The 16413-nt window shown below is 43.7% G+C and overlaps 2 protein-coding genes across 2 annotated transcripts; one reads left to right on the top strand and one right to left on the bottom strand.

The window, feature by feature from the left end:
• Positions 1-1640: 1640 nt before the first annotated feature.
• On the top strand, positions 1641-6136 carry LOC102310831 (cyclin-dependent kinase 9 (CDC2-related kinase)). Its single transcript, XM_005946229.3, has 8 exons — positions 1641-1752; positions 1891-2004; positions 4134-4215; positions 4304-4394; positions 4472-4638; positions 4728-4899; positions 5029-5177; positions 5262-6136. The coding sequence occupies exons 1-8, from the start codon at positions 1712-1714 to the stop codon at positions 5625-5627; spliced, it is 1182 nt and encodes a 393-aa protein (XP_005946291.1). The 5' UTR covers positions 1641-1711; the 3' UTR covers positions 5628-6136.
• An 8420-nt stretch (positions 6137-14556) lies between these two features.
• LOC121811818 (cyclin-dependent kinase 9) lies at positions 14557-16392 on the bottom strand (the record flags this gene model as incomplete). Its single annotated transcript, XM_042213698.1, is given in 5 exon segments — positions 14557-15432; positions 15519-15667; positions 15797-15968; positions 16058-16224; positions 16302-16392. Coding segments are annotated over 5 exon segments (945 nt in total), but the record flags the coding sequence as incomplete, so codon positions are not given.
• Positions 16393-16413: the final 21 nt, after the last annotated feature.

The raw sequence follows: 16413 nt of genomic DNA, 5'->3' as shown, positions 1-16413 counted from the left end.
ACAACACACTCAGACAAAAACTGGTTGATCCCAAAGACAAAACTCCTAAACACAAATTTAACAATGTTAGACTGTACAATGTAGTGAGGAGTGCTTAGACCTCTACATCGAGAGACCAAACAGCCACTTCATAAACGCATGGCACAACATAGAAGAGCCACCTCCACGGGACAAGACTCAGCAGTCCATCTGCATCTTAAGGACAAAGGTCACTCTGAGGATGCCAATGTTCACATTTTGGACAGAGAGGACAGATGGTTTGAAAGAGGAGTGAAAGAAGCCATCTATGTCCACTGTGAGCGACCATCTTTGAACAGAGGCGGTGGTTTACGACACCAACTCTCTGCCATCTATAATCCAGTTTTGAGATCCCTTCCCAGACGCCTTAACGCCCACTCACATCCTGGGCCATCTGATCTCAGGAATTCGCATGATAAGGTGGGGCCAGGTTTCACAATGAACTCACCCGAAACTCTGGCTGATTGGCCCACACCCGTTTTCACACCTTGGCTCCGTGATTAGGTAGAGGATCAATAGGGGCCCATGACCCTCTTGGGTACACTCCCATAGGGCTTAAATCTGGGACTCTCCACCAGTTGCTCTCAGAACTGAAGAAGGTTCTCAGATGAGAGGTGAAACGTCTTCAAGAAAACTTAAAGAAATTTAGATGATTTAATTCCAAGCTCCTTAGACTACAATGACCTAGATGACTAAGAACCTTCAAAGACAAACTCCAGTGTTTGTTGTTGCTGTTTTAAGTATTAAAAAAAAACCCATGTGAATCATAAATTAGCTTGTTGTTTCTTTTCTTTCAGATAGATTTGAATAATGATAATAGCTCTTTTATTTCCCAGTCAAGTTTAGTTTCGATGCATGCTTTAAAATAACTGCAGAGGCAAGCAAATGGCTGCTGGGGGGGGGTGGCAGGCAGCTCGCAGGAAATCAAGAAAAGCACTTGAAACCGGCTGAAAACAGAGAGTTCTGATGGTTTTAATGTGCAGAGACCTCCATCAGCATGCTGAGGGTATGTGGCTACCCTGTAATAATAATAATAATGTATTAATACAACCGCCATACAGAAGCACAGCATTTAATGGTGAATTAACAGATCGACAACATGTTTAATTTTAACGAATGGAAACGGCAATCACTACAGCTTCTAAGTAAAAGTTATAAGATTATGAATAAATACATGTTGGCGGAAGTAAATGGGCTAACAGTGAGTTCCTTTGTTTACAGTTATGAAAATAAGAGTTCTACATAAACCACTGTGCAAGTTTCAAAGCTTACAAATATATTATTTTTGTGACATGGTTTCATGTTTGATGCACTCAGGAGGATCAGGAGAACTGGAATTCCCACCCTGTATGAGGGCATGCATTATGGCATGACAACACAGTTTCGGAGAGGCCACTCCACTCCTCTATGACCCCCACCCCGACAGACTTGACCTTTCTGAATGAGACGCTACAGACGAACCCGGCCTTACGAGATTGGTTTTTTATTTTTTATTTATTTTCTTAATATTTATTATTCTTTTACTGCTTATTTTTCAGTTGTTTTTCTTTATTGTTGCTTCTTTTGGGGTTATTTTTACTTTTTGCCAAGCCCGCCCCCACATTAGCATGCGGGGCGTCGCTGAGCTCTAGAGGTGACGCCGTGCGCACTGCGCAGACCCTCCATACGTAACTACGTCGCGGACACGGACAGGATGCAGCGGGATAAGACAAGCAATGCCACCGGGGCTGAAAAGTAAGATTAAATCTATTTATTTTTCAATTTATCAAACGGGTTTGCTTTAGTTTGTTTCAGCTGGATTTGAGGCGCGTTCTGTGTAAGCCTTGTTTGATGTTACCACTATAAAGTCTCGTGAATTTTCCTTTTGTCCAGGCCCGACCGGGAGGCCGCCATCATGTCGAAGTACTACGACGGAGTGGAGTTCCCTTTCTGTGACGAGTTCTCCAAGTACGAGAAAATGGCCAAGATAGGACAAGGAACCTTTGGGTGAGTAGTACAAAGCAGGCTGGTTGGTAAAGATTCTTTAGCTGCTTTGCGAATTCCGTATAAACGCCAGCTGTGTTAAGGCTAGCTGTGCTAACTGCTAGCCGCACGGAGTGAATGAAGATCAGGTAAACAACGGAAGTTTCCTTCCTGTATTAGTCCAGCTGCTTATTAAGGAAGGCTGTTTCGACATGTTTTTAAAAAGGTATTTGGTTTGTAAAGTTGCAAAGCTTTCATGGGCTATGGTCTTCTGCGATCAACTGAAACAACAGGGCACCGAGATATGGCACCGGAATAATTTGTGACTGGCTAAATGAGCCACATGCTGAAAACCAGGCTCACTCATAGAGCACCAAAAAAGGCTTTGCGTTGTATTCTCAATGAGTGACATCTCTTCTCCCCTGATGTGGAAGAGAGGCAGCTTGACCTCTGTCCCGATGAGCTGATTCTCCGATGCTGTGCCATGCTTTTGTGAAGTGGGTGTTTATTCTAGGGCTGAGTATCGTCACTGATTTCTAGAATCGGTTTCAGTGCACCTTAGCATATGCTACTTCCGGTGGGGAAACTCCTGTAGGGCGCTTCGTTTCCGGTGTGATATTCGCGTCTTGTTTACGGTCGAGTTTGCATCTTCCTCTGCCTTTTGTGTGCTACCGCAGGTACCTTTGACGGTGCAGAACGTTTCGTCGACATTGTTGTGTTTGTCGGGGGAGAAAACTTACAAACATACAGTGCAGCACTTCAGTGATCAATGTAGTGATTCTGCGGTGTCATCATTGTCGATCTCCTCGGCGGCACGGAGGAGATCGACAATGATCTACAGCCTATCGGGACGCAGAACACAATGGACTTTAAAAAACAAACAAACAAACAAAAAGCATGCAAAATTGCACTAAAAGAATCCGCTAAACAGCGAGGCTGCAAAAGGTGAACGCGTTATAGCGAGGGACCACTGTAATTGTGAAGATAAGTCACAACATACCCTTCGTAAATACTAACATATAGAGATCCTTACCCGCAATCATTCATGTATTCTTTTTTTAAATATCCTGTGGCTTTTTTTCCACGGTTTGTTGACATGCTGTGTAGATGTGTACTGACATCGACTTAACAGGGAGACATCTGGCTTTGACTATTGTTCACCTGTAGTTTGAATGCTGAACATTTGCCTGTTTAAATCACAAGTACTGTCACTATACAGAGATGTCTTCTGCATGCAGTAATGCAGTTCTGCTTGTGCTGAGTGATGTAAACAAACAATCGATCATTCACTGCAATTGACGGCTATAGACGTCAATGGCAGTGAATGAGTTAAACAGCAGAAATGAGGCTTTCTTTTTGGAAGTCAGTTGAATAAAAAAAAAACCAAACAAGCAAAAAACACAGCGGCTGACAACGCTGCACATAACGATAGACTTGTGCATAATAAGGAAGCAAATAACGCAGAAAACAGATTTTTAGATTGGAAGAGACGAAGAGAGCTGTGCATGAAGTGTCATTTTATCGTGGTTGGAGCAGAACAGCAAAAGTAAGAGGGGATTCATGATGATGTTTATGTGAAGCATAGTTTGGATCTTCTTTTGCTGCTGGTTCAGTATAATGTGGTTGGAGAGAGACAAAGCCTACAGCTGCAGAATCTAGCGCAAAAAAGATGTAAACACAGAGCGTGGACCTGTTGATGCACCAGAACCTGTGAGCTGTTGGCTTTCAGTCCAGACAGGGTGTCCGTGTATGTGTCGTCAGGTCAGAGAAGCTTACGTTTTTGGTGGCTGTGGAAATTTTGTGAGGTTTAACCTGTGATTCTGGAGTTTCAGGCAAAATATGTTTATATTTAAAAATTGATTCAGGATTGTAATGAATCAATATCATTTTATTCAAGCTAGAATTGATTTTAATCGGAAAATCGATAATCAAAACCCACCCCTAGTGTTTAGTCTGTAAAGGTCTAAGTACTCCTGTTGTTGTTCACCTTTGTCTTTGGGATGAAGCAGTTCTTGTCTGAAGTGGACTGAGATCATGTCTACCACACAAATGCCAGCAGTGTTGTTTCTCTAGCCTACTATACATTAGGCTATATACCGTTTGAGTCGAGTAGTTTAAAAGGCCGACTGTTCTAAAATTTGTCTTTTGTACAGGGAGGTGTTCAAAGCGAAGCACCGGCAGACAGGGAAGAAAGTTGCACTGAAGAAAGTGCTGATGGAAAACGAGAAAGAAGGGGTAAGAAACCAGAGCATTGGCGTCATTTAAAATCCAGTGTCCTGAAAGTTGGTGTGGATGAAATATAACTGGTTTTCCTCCACTTTAGTTCCCAATCACAGCTCTGAGAGAGATCAAAATCCTTCAACTGCTCAAACACGAGAACGTTGTCAATCTGATCGAGATCTGCAGGACCAAAGGTTTGTGTGACACATCTTTGTGTGGATTTATTTCAGTTAGTTGGGGGTTGTTTTTAATTTGCTGTTCTCCTTTTCAGCTACTCAGTTTAACAGGTACAAAGGCAGCATCTACTTGGTGTTTGACTTCTGTGAGCATGACCTGGCTGGGCTGCTGAGCAACGCCAACGTGAAGTTCACGCTGGCAGAGATCAAGAAGGTGATGCAGATGCTGCTCAATGGGCTGTACTACATCCACAGGAACAAGGTTAGACTCTCAGAGACACAGTGGGTACTTTAAACCAAAGGAAATTCCACTGTCAGAATATTAATGGGGATCTGTTGTTCTTTGCTCAGATCCTTCACAGAGACATGAAGGCAGCCAATGTGCTCATAACCAGAGACGGCGTCCTGAAGCTGGCCGACTTTGGTTTGGCTCGAGCCTTCAGCCTGGCCAAGAACAGCCAGGGGAACCGCTACACTAACCGCGTGGTGACGCTGTGGTACCGACCTCCAGAGCTGCTGTTGGGTAAGAAAGAAACAAAAGACTTGTACTCAAACATAGTCACAGGTATAATCAGGGAAAAGTAGTACAAGTAAATTTCAAATGTACTCCTGGTGCAGTTTTTTAATTTCTGTGTATTCTTTGTTTTTGCAGGTGAGCGAGATTACGGGCCTCCAATCGACCTGTGGGGCGCCGGCTGCATCATGGCCGAGATGTGGACACGGAGTCCAATCATGCAGGGGAACACGGAGCAGCACCAGTTGACCCTCATCAGCCAGCTCTGCGGCTCCATCACGGCAGAGGTGAACCTTCATTCTTCCTCTCAGACTGTTTGTTCTGTTTCTCAGCTCTGTGTTAACTTAACTAACACTCGGTTCTCCCATCAGGTGTGGCCTGGTGTAGACAAGAAGTATGAGCTGTACCAGAAGATGGAGCTGCCCAAAGGTCAGAAAAGGAAGGTGAAGGACCGCCTCAAAGCTTACGTCAAAGACCCGTACGCCCTGGACCTCATCGACAAGCTGCTGGTCCTGGACCCGGCACAGCGAATCGACAGTGATGACGCCCTCAACCACGACTTCTTCTGGTCAGACCCGATGCCGTCAGACCTCAAGAACATGCTCTCCACCCACAACACGTCCATGTTTGAGTACCTGGCCCCGCCTCGGCGGAGAGGACACATGCCCCAGCAGCAGCCCAATCAGAACCGGAATCCGGCGACCACAAGCCAGACAGAGTTCGACCGCGTGTTCTAAACCAGGTTCTTGACGCTTGGCAGTCCAATTTTCCTTCCAGACGTCTGTGGATTAACTGGGAGCAAACGTTTCCTGCTTGTCTTCACTGCATGTTTGAGGCAAAACTTCTTTTTTCTTACAGCTACTCATTTCTCTGTGTTACAGAGTTATTTATGAAGACAGTGTTAAAGTTTTATTTAAGACACACTTACAAGGACACTTATTCTTCTGACACAAAGGGACGTGCATACCTAAAATAAAGTTGTTTTTTTTTCTTGTCTTCCTTAAATGTACCTGGCAGCATGTGGTCCAACACATGTGTGGCCTGACTTGACCATCAGGATGTGAAGTGACTGAAAGACTGCAGTACCTCCAGCAGGGGGCAGCATCATATCGCTGTATATCTTTATACAGCACATGTACATAACGTTTTATACTCCAGCATCGCTGAACAAAAGTGTTTTTGAACTGTGGGCTGGGCCTGTGCCTGTAATGTGAAATTTGGGGTCAATAAAATATTTTAAACCCTATCTGATTCCTGACCTTTATTTAAAAAAAAAATAAATAAATAAAAATGTTCTGTTTAACAGCTGTAGCTGTTTTAGTCTGGATGAAAAACCAGATGTTGTCTTCTGTTTTATACACACTCACAGAATACCACATCTGGTTTTTGGTCCGGACCAGGAGGTTTTTATTTTATTTTTTATAAATAACTAATGTTGTCAACCAGGTTTGAAACTGATAGTGTGTTACATGGGTCCAGGATCATTACTATTTCATTATTTTTAAATGACTTAATAAAAAGTTATTTTATTAACGTTTTCAGGGAAACAACACATTTATCAAATCAAATCAAATCACTTTTATTGTCACATCACATGTGCAGGCACACTGGTACAGCACATGCGAGTGAAATTCTTGTGTGCGAGCCCCACAAGCAACAGAGATGTGCAAACACAACAACACAAACGAGCAAAAGACAAGAATGGCCAACCTGAAACTAATAAATATATGTACAATATGTAATAGTGTATGCATTTCTGGATGTGTATACTAAATATTTTCCTGTGTGTGTGTATATACACATTTTTACAAATTAAATAGTAAAAAAAAAATAAAATAAATAATAATAATAATAACAATAATAATAATAAAATATATAAAATATACAGAGTTGAATATGTGCAAAACAAGTGGCATTTCTATACAGTATGGAGTGCATAATGTTAAAGTTCCAGTAGTGAAGCTGAGGTGTCTATGACGTGTTCAGCAGTCTGATGGCCTGGTGGAAGAAGCTGTCTCTCAGTCTGCTGGTACGGGACCGGATGCTGCAGAACCTCCTTCCTGATGGAAGCAGTCTGAACAGTTTATGGCTGGGGTGACTGGAGTCCTTGATGATCCTCCCCGCTTTCCTCAGGCACCGCTTCCTGTAGATGTCTTGGAGGGAGGGAAGCTCACCTCCAATTATCCGTTCAGAGCACCGCACTACTCGCTGGAGAGCTTTGCAGTTGTAGGCGGTGCTGTTGCCATACCAGGTGGTGATGCATCCAGTGAGGATGCTCTCAATGGCACAGTGATAGAAGGTCCTGAGGATGCGGGGGCTCATGCCGAATCTTTTCAGTCTCCTGAGAAAGAAGAGGCGCTGCTGCGCCTTCTTCACTGTTTTGTTTGTGTGTACTGACCACGTAAGATCCTCAGCCAGATGTACACCAAGGAACCGGAAGCTGCTCACTCTCTCCACAGCAGCGCCGCTGATGGTGATGGGGGTGTGTACTTCTCTGCACCTCCGGAAGTCCACTATCAACTCCTTTGTCTTTGCGACGTTGAGGGTGAGATGGTTGTCTTGACACCAGTGGGTCAGGGCGCTGACCTCCTCCCCGTAAGCGTTCATCACCAGTGATACCCCTGTAGTCCGATTAATAAGCTTTCTGGAAATTTAAAAAGTGCATTGGTGTGCAAAAGTCTTAAGTCATTTCTTTATATTTTTCGTCCAGCCAGACTTTAATGAAACTTTCCTCAAAAGTGCTCTTGCAATAGTTGTCCCAGCTTTCTAAACTTCTTTCATTGGTTGCTCTTTCACCAAGCCGGGCATCTTAACTCGAGGGATGAACCTGTGTTTTGTCCAAACTTATAAGAAACCCTAAAGTTACAAAATCTTTAGGTACTTGGATAATAGCAGCCTGTCACAGGAAAAACATCATTTGTGTTTCTGAATTCTAAATGCAGAGAAGTACCAACAGATATTGCAGAACCATCTGGAAAGCGTCTGATTGACAACAGCTTCATTCTTCATCATGACAGTGATCCGACACACACTGTCAGTGTAAAAACGCACCAGAGATGAGTCTCAGCGTTACTGAAGCAGCGTGAAACGATCCTGACAGAGAACAGAAGAAAAGGCAGAAATGTCCAAGCTTTGAGAGCTTTGAATATCCTTAAAGAAGGCTGGGGAACTATTCCTGATACTACTTAAAGAAATTACAGAAGCTGCCCCAGAGATCAGGCCGTGTCAAAGAATAAAGGTGCTCATTCACTTTCAAGCTAACAAGAATTGTACAAACAGGCTACAATAAATCGTTGCATCTATTCCCCATTTTCCAAGCAAAATATAAAATAAGACACGTCTTCTTCACTTCAGTGACCTACTTCAGTCCAGCGAGTTAGAAGCCTGGTGGCAGAAAGTGGGTTTATATAACATAATTTTATAATATAATAATTTATATAATATATATTTTGTAATTTAATTTGAAAATGAAATATAATTTAAGAAGTGCTAAATGTATATTCTTATATCTTAACTAAAAAAAATTCATCTGAAAATGTGGTTGACTTGTTTTATGGATGTTCTACATGAGGCCAACAGAGGAAGGGTTTATTAATATGCATGTATCTGCTGTGTGTGTTTGTGTGAACCCACTCTGGGCTGGTAGTTTCCCTCCCCTCAGCCTAACAGCAGTCTGTGTGCGCTGTCAGAGCAGAGCTTTACAGATGATGGATTGCTCTTTTAGTTCCAGAGCTCATTCCCCGTCACTTCTCCTGAAGAGGAGGGTGTGAAGACAACGCTGACAACAACAACTAACATAAATTAGAAAGCGCTCCAGTGGACAGATGGGCCTCCGACTCCTGCAACCGGCTGCATGCAAATGGACTCCCGGCTATGCTCCTGCCGCTGCTGCTGATGGTGATGATCTGTATGGATGAGAGGTGGATGGTCTGAGCTGTGCCAGGTTTAGGCCTCATCAGAACTGACTGTGAACTGTTTCCAAAGGCTCTTCACACTGATGTGATGATATTCTGGGTTCAGGAGGTGTTTAGGGGCAACTGCCATGTCAGACTGGGATAAATGTCACCTCACATGGAGTCCTCCATGTGGCAATGCTGCTGTTTTTTGGTGTGGCTGTGCTCTGTGGAGTTCATTTAATGTGGAAATACTAATGCATGCTCTGTTTTCTCACAGTCTCCAGGTCAGGAGCTCATCATCATATGCATTAAGAAAACCCTTCTCCTGTTTTATCTTCTGCAAAATCCCAGAAGAAGCTCCATTCTCTAACAGCCAGCAGGGGGCGAGTACTCTGGTTTCAGCCAAAATCTGATTGTCTATTAAGGAAATTATCTGACCTCAGTAAACACTGTCCCGGCTAAGTCTTACTGAATAAAAGATTTGAGTGGGCAGTTTGTGTACTTGCTGATATGTTTTAGATTTTTCAAACATTGCATTTGAAATTATCTGCCACTTATAAAAAGTTACTGAGCTAGCCCCATATTGAGGTACCGTGTTGGTCTGGACACATCAGCACATGACTGGGATGATAAGGGTTAAAAGTGTGTAGGCATGACTGCACGATGACTCACCTGCCTCTCTCTCGTCACCTGGAAGGACTGCCGGGCTGCAGTGCTATTAAGAATGAACTTGGTTGACATCATTTTGTATTAAATTGCCCATCAGATTTAATCACACATTAAATGAAGGTGCCGGAAGACCATATGGGATCATTTCGGCAACAACTTTAACACCGGAGAGCGTATATACAGGGCAGTGTGACTAGATAAGTGAGCAGAGGTGAGACTGAGGAGGGCAATTAAAAAGGAAATGTGGAACCGGAAATGTGATAAAAGCAGGAAGTGAACCTTACAAGGGTGTAAAGTGAGCCAGCGTGGCATCGTGGTCTGTACACTTTACAGTGGGGCAAAAAAGTATTTAGTCAGCCACCGATTGTGCAAGTTCCCCCACTTAAAATGATGACAGAGGTCAGTAATTTGCACCAGAGGTACACTTCAACTGTGAGAGACAGAATGTGAAAAAAAAATCCATGAATCCACATGGTAGGATTTGTAAAGAATTTATTCGTAAATTAGGGTGGAAAATAAGTATTTGGTCACCTCAAACAAGGAAAATCTCTGGCTCTCACAGACCTGTAACGTCTTCTGTAAGAAGCTTTTCTGTCCCCCACTCGTTACCTGTATGAATGGCACCTGTTTGAACTCATCATCTGTATAAAAGACACCTGTCCACAGCCTCAAACAGTCAGACTCCAAACTCCGCCATGGCCAAGACCAAAGAGCTTTCGAAGGACACCAGGAAAAGTATTGTAGACCTGCACCAGACTGGGAAGAGTGAATCTACAATAGGCAAGCAGCTTGGTGTGAAAAAATCAACTGTGGGAGCAATCATCAGAAAATGGAAGACATACAAGACCACTGATAATCTCCCTCGATCTGGGGCTCCACGCAAGATCTCATCCCGTGGGGTCAAAATGATCATGAGAACGGTGAGCAAAGATCCCAGAACCACACGGGGGGACCTGGTGAATGACCTGCAGAGAGCTGGGACCAAAGTAACAAAGGTCACCATCAGTAACACACTACAACGGCAGGGAATCAAATCCCGCAGTGCCAGACGTGTTCGCTGCTGAAGCCAGTGCATGTCCAGGCCCGTCTGAAGTTTGCCAGAGAGCACATGGATGATACAGCAGAGGATTGGGAGAATGTCATGTGGTCAGATGAAACCAAAGTAGAACTTTTTGGTATAAACTCAACTCGTCGTGTTTGGAGGAAGAAGAATACTGAGTTGCATCCCAAGAACACCATACCTACTGTGAAGCATGGGGGTGGAAACATCATGCTATGGGGCTGTTTTTCTGCCAAGGGGACAGGACGACTGATCCGTGTTAAGGACAGAATGAATGGGGCCATGTATCGTGAGATTTTGAGCCAAAACCTCCTTCCATCAGTGAGAACTTTGAAGATGAAACGAGGCTGGGTCTTCCAACATGACAATGATCCAAAACACACCGCCCGGGCAACAAAGGAGTGGCTCCGTAAGAAGCATTTGAAAGTCCTGGAGTGGCCTAGCCAGTCTCCAGACCTCAACCCCATAGAAAATCTGTGGCGGGAGTTGAAAGTCCGTGTTGCTCGGCGACAGCCCCAAAACATCACTGCTCTCGAGAAGATCTGCATGGAGGAATGGGCCAAAATACCAGCTACTGTGTGTGCAAACCTGGTAAAGACCTATAGTAAACGTTTGACCTCTGTTATTGCCAACAAAGGTTATGTTACAAAGTATTGAGTTGTATTTTTGTTATTGACCAAATACTTATTTTCCACCCTGATTTACGAATAAATTCTTTACAAATCCTACCATGTGGATTCATGGATTTTTTTTTCACATTCTGTCTCTCACAGTTGAAGTGTACCTCTGGTGCAAATTACTGACCTCTGTCATCATTTTAAGGTGGGGGAACTTGCACAATCGGTGGCTGACTAAATACTTTTTTGCCCCACTGTAAGTCACCTGTTTTACTCTAAATGGGACCACGTTTTACAAAACGTGGTCTTTTATTCAGTAAGACTTAGCCGGGACAGTGTTTACTGAGGTCAGATAATTTCCTTAATAGACAATCAGATTTTGGCTGAAACCAGAGTACTCGCCCCCTGCTGGCTGTTAGAGAATGGAGCTTCTTCTGGGATTTTGCAGAAGATAAAACAGGAGAAGGGTTTTCTTAATGCATATGATGATGAGCTCCTGACCTGGAGACTGTGAGAAAACAGAGCATGCATTAGTATTTCCACATTAAATGAACTCCACAGAGCACAGCCACACCAAAAAACAGCAGCATTGCCACATGGAGGACTCCATGTGAGGTGACATTTATCCCAGTCTGACATGGCAGTTGCCCCTAAACACCTCCTGAACCCAGAATATCATCACATCAGTGTGAAGAGCCTTTGGAAACAGTTCACAGTCAGTTCTGATGAGGCCTAAACCTGGCACAGCTCAGACCATCCACCTCTCATCCATACAGATCATCACCATCAGCAGCAGCGGCAGGAGCATAGCCGGGAGTCCATTTGCATGCAGCCGGTTGCAGGAGTCGGAGGCCCATCTGTCCACTGGAGCGCTTTCTAATTTATGTTAGTTGTTGTTGTCAGCGTTGTCTTCACACCCTCCTCTTCAGGAGAAGTGACGGGGAATGAGCTCTGGAACTAAAAGAGCAATCCATCATCTGTAAAGCTCTGCTCTGACAGCGCACACAGACTGCTGTTAGGCTGAGGGGAGGGAAACTACCAGCCCAGAGTGGGTTCACACAAACACACACAGCAGATACATGCATATTAATAAACCCTTCCTCTGTTGGCCTCATGTAGAACATCCATAAAACAAGTCAACCACATTTTCAGATGAATTTTTTTTAGTTAAGATATAAGAATATACATTTAGCACTTCTTAAATTATATTTCATTTTCAAATTAAATTACAAAATATATATTATATAAATTATTATATTATAAAATTATGTTATATAAACCCACTTTCTGCCACCAGGCTTCTAACTCGCTGGACTGAAGTAGGTCACTGAAGTGAAGAAGACGTGTCTTATTTTATATTTTGCTTGGAAAATGGGGAATAGATGCAACGATTTATTGTAGCCTGTTTGTACAATTCTTGTTAGCTTGAAAGTGAATGAGCACCTTTATTCTTTGACACGGCCTGATCTCTGGGGCAGCTTCTGTAATTTCTTTAAGTAGTATCAGGAATAGTTCCCCAGCCTTCTTTAAGGATATTCAAAGCTCTCAAAGCTTGGACATTTCTGCCTTTTCTTCTGTTCTCTGTCAGGATCGTTTCACGCTGCTTCAGTAACGCTGAGACTCGTCTCTGGTGCGTTTTTACACTGACAGTGTGTGTCGGATCACTGTCATGATGAAGAATGAAGCTGTTGTCAATCAGACGCTTTCCAGATGGTTCTGCAATATCTGTTGGTACTTCTCTGCATTTAGAATTCAGAAACACAAATGATGTTTTTCCTGTGACAGGCTGCTATTATCCAAGTACCTAAAGATTTTGTAACTTTAGGGTTTCTTATAAGTTTGGACAAAACACAGGTTCATCCCTCGAGTTAAGATGCCCGGCTTGGTGAAAGAGCAACCAATGAAAGAAGTTTAGAAAGCTGGGACAACTATTGCAAGAGCACTTTTGAGGAAAGTTTCATTAAAGTCTGGCTGGACGAAAAATATAAAGAAATGACTTAAGACTTTTGCACACCAATGCACTTTTTAAATTTCCAGAAAGCTTATTAATCTAAGAGGGTTATCCCATGTGATAACGGCTACAGGGAGGAGGTCAGCGCCCTGACCCACTGGTGTCAAGACAACCATCTCACCCTCAACGTCGCAAAGACAAAGGAGTTGATAGTGGACTTCCGGAGGTGCAGAGAAGTACACACCCCCATCACCATCAACGGCGCTGCTGTGGAGAGAGTGAGCAGCTTCCGGTTCCTTGGTGTACATCTGGCTGAGGATCTTACGTGGTCAGTACACACAAACAAAACAGTGAAGAAGGCGCAGCAGCGCCTCTTCTTTCTCAGGAGACTGAAAAGATTCGGCATGAGCCCCCGCATCCTCAGGACCTTCTATCACTGTGCCATTGAGAGCATCCTCACTGGATGCATCACCACCTGGTATGGCAACAGCACCGCCTACAACTGCAAAGCTCTCCAGCGAGTAGTGCGGTGCTCTGAACGGATAATTGGAGGTGAGCTTCCCTCCCTCCAAGACATCTACAGGAAGCGGTGCCTGAGGAAAGCGGGGAGGATCATCAAGGACTCCAGTCACCCCAGCCATAAACTGTTCAGACTGCTTCCATCAGGAAGGAGGTTCTGCAGCATCCGGTCCCGTACCAGCAGACTGAGAGACAGCTTCTTCCACCAGGCCATCAGACTGCTGAACACGTCATAGACACCTCAGCTTCACTACTGGAACTTCAACATTATGCACTCCATACTGTACAGTAATGCCACTTGTTTTGCACATATTCAACTCTGTATATTTTATATATTTTTATTATTATTATTATTATTTTATTTATTTATTTTTACTATTTAATTTGTAAAAATGTGTATATACACACACACACACGTAGAAAATATTTAGTATACACATCCAGAAATGCATACACTATTATATATTGTACATATATTTATTAGTTTCAGGTTGGCCATTCTTGTATTTTGCTCGTTTGTGTTGTTGTGTTTGCACATCTCTGTTGCTTGTGGGGCTCGCACACAAGAATTTCACTCGCATGTGCTGTGCCAGTGTGCCTGCACATGTGATGTGACAATAAAAGTGATTTGATTTGATTTGATATTTTTGTTTCCTACTTATAAAGCTTAACAGTGTTTACTTAAGTCATTTAAACGAGATGAGATGATGAGATAAGTACATGTCTTGGACCACATGACACATGATCAGTTCTACAACTGCTGGTGCACTTAGTTATTTATAAAAAATAAAATTAAAACCTCCTGGTCCGGACCAAAAACCAGATGTGGTATTCTGTGAGTGTGTATAAAACAGAAGACAACATCTGGTTTTTCATCCAGACTAAAACAGCTACAGCTGTTAAACAGAACATTTTTATTTATTTATTTTTTTTAAATAAAGGTCAGGAATCAGATAGGGTTTAAAATATTTTATTGACCCCAAATTTCACATTACAGGCACAGGCCCAGCCCACAGTTCAAAAACACTTTTGTTCAGCGATGCTGGAGTATAAAACGTTATGTACATGTGCTGTATAAAGATATACAGCGATATGATGCTGCCCCCTGCTGGAGGTACTGCAGTCTTTCAGTCACTTCACATCCTGATGGTCAAGTCAGGCCACACATGTGTTGGACCACATGCTGCCAGGTACATTTAAGGAAGACAAGAAAAAAAAAACAACTTTATTTTAGGTATGCACGTCCCTTTGTGTCAGAAGAATAAGTGTCCTTGTAAGTGTGTCTTAAATAAAACTTTAACACTGTCTTCATAAATAACTCTGTAACACAGAGAAATGAGTAGCTGTAAGAAAAAATAAGTTTTGCCTCAAACATGCAGTGAAGACAAGGAGGAAACGTTTGCTCCCAGTTAATCCACAGACGTCTGGAAGGAAAATTGGACTGCCAAGCGTCAAGAACCTGGTTTAGAACACGCGGTCGAACTCTGTCTGGCTTGTGGTCGCCGGATTCCGGTTCTGATTGGGCTGCTGCTGGGGCATGTGTCCTCTCCGCCGAGGCGGGGCCAGGTACTCAAACATGGACGTGTTGTGGGTGGAGAGCATGTTCTTGAGGTCTGACGGCATCGGGTCTGACCAGAAGAAGTCGTGGTTGAGGGCGTCATCACTGTCGATTCGCTGTGCCGGGTCCAGGACCAGCAGCTTGTCGATGAGGTCCAGGGCGTACGGGTCTTTGACGTAAGCTTTGAGGCGGTCCTTCACCTTCCTTTTCTGACCTTTGGGCAGCTCCATCTTCTGGTACAGCTCATACTTCTTGTCTACACCGGGCCACACCTGATGGGAGAACCGAGTGTTAGTTAAGTTAACACAGAGCTGAGAAACAGAACAAACAGAGTCTGAGAGGAAGAATGAAGGTTCACCTCTGCCGTGATGGAACCGCAGAGCTGGCTGATGAGGGTCAACTGGTGCTGCTCCGTGTTCCCCTGCATGATTGGACTCCGTGTCCACATCTCGGCCATGATGCAGCCGGCGCCCCACAGGTCGATTGGAGGCCCGTAATCTCGCTCACCTGCAAAAACAAAGAATACACAGAAATTAAAAAACTGCACCAGGAGTACATTTGAAATTTACTTGTACTACTTTTCCCTGATTATACCTGTGACTATGTTTGAGTACAAGTCTTTTGTTTCTTTCTTACCCAACAGCAGCTCTGGAGGTCGGTACCACAGCGTCACCACGCGGTTAGTGTAGCGGTTCCCCTGGCTGTTCTTGGCCAGGCTGAAGGCTCGAGCCAAACCAAAGTCGGCCAGCTTCAGGACGCCGTCTCTGGTTATGAGCACATTGGCTGCCTTCATGTCTCTGTGAAGGATCTGAGCAAAGAACAACAGATCCCCATTAATATTCTGACAGTGGAATTTCCTTTGGTTTAAAGTACCCACTGTGTCTCTGAGAGTCTAACCTTGTTCCTGTGGATGTAGTACAGCCCATTGAGCAGCATCTGCATCACCTTCTTGATCTCTGCCAGCGTGAACTTCACGTTGGCGTTGCTCAGCAGCCCAGCCAGGTCATGCTCACAGAAGTCAAACACCAAGTAGATGCTGCCTTTGTACCTGTTAAACTGAGTAGCTGAAAAGGAGAACAGCAAATTAAAAACAACCCCCAACTAACTGAAATAAATCCACACAAAGATGTGTCACACAAACCTTTGGTCCTGCAGATCTCGATCAGATTGACAACGTTCTCGTGTTTGAGCAGTTGAAGGATTTTGATCTCTCTCAGAGCTGTGATTGGGAACTAAAGTGGAGGAAACCAGTA

This window comes from Haplochromis burtoni, unplaced genomic scaffold (genome assembly GCF_018398535.1).
Source record: "Haplochromis burtoni strain Fernald_Lab_line unplaced genomic scaffold, NCSU_Asbu1 Contig_469, whole genome shotgun sequence".
Classification (NCBI taxonomy): domain Eukaryota; kingdom Metazoa; phylum Chordata; class Actinopteri; order Cichliformes; family Cichlidae; genus Haplochromis; species Haplochromis burtoni.
Note: the sequence above shows the minus strand (reverse complement) of the source record. Positions and strands in the feature narration are given on the sequence as shown.

Bases quoted from the DNA above. Each gene is read 5' to 3' on its own strand.
- LOC102310831 (XM_005946229.3), top strand. From the start codon at position 1,712: ATGCAGCGGGATAAGACAAGCAATGCCACCGGGGCTGAAAA. The intron at 4,216-4,303 runs GTAAGAAACCAG...CCTCCACTTTAG, and splicing joins TGGAAAACGAGAAAGAAGGG to TTCCCAATCACAGCTCTGAG. The intron at 4,395-4,471 runs GTTTGTGTGACA...TCTCCTTTTCAG, and splicing joins CGAGATCTGCAGGACCAAAG to CTACTCAGTTTAACAGGTAC.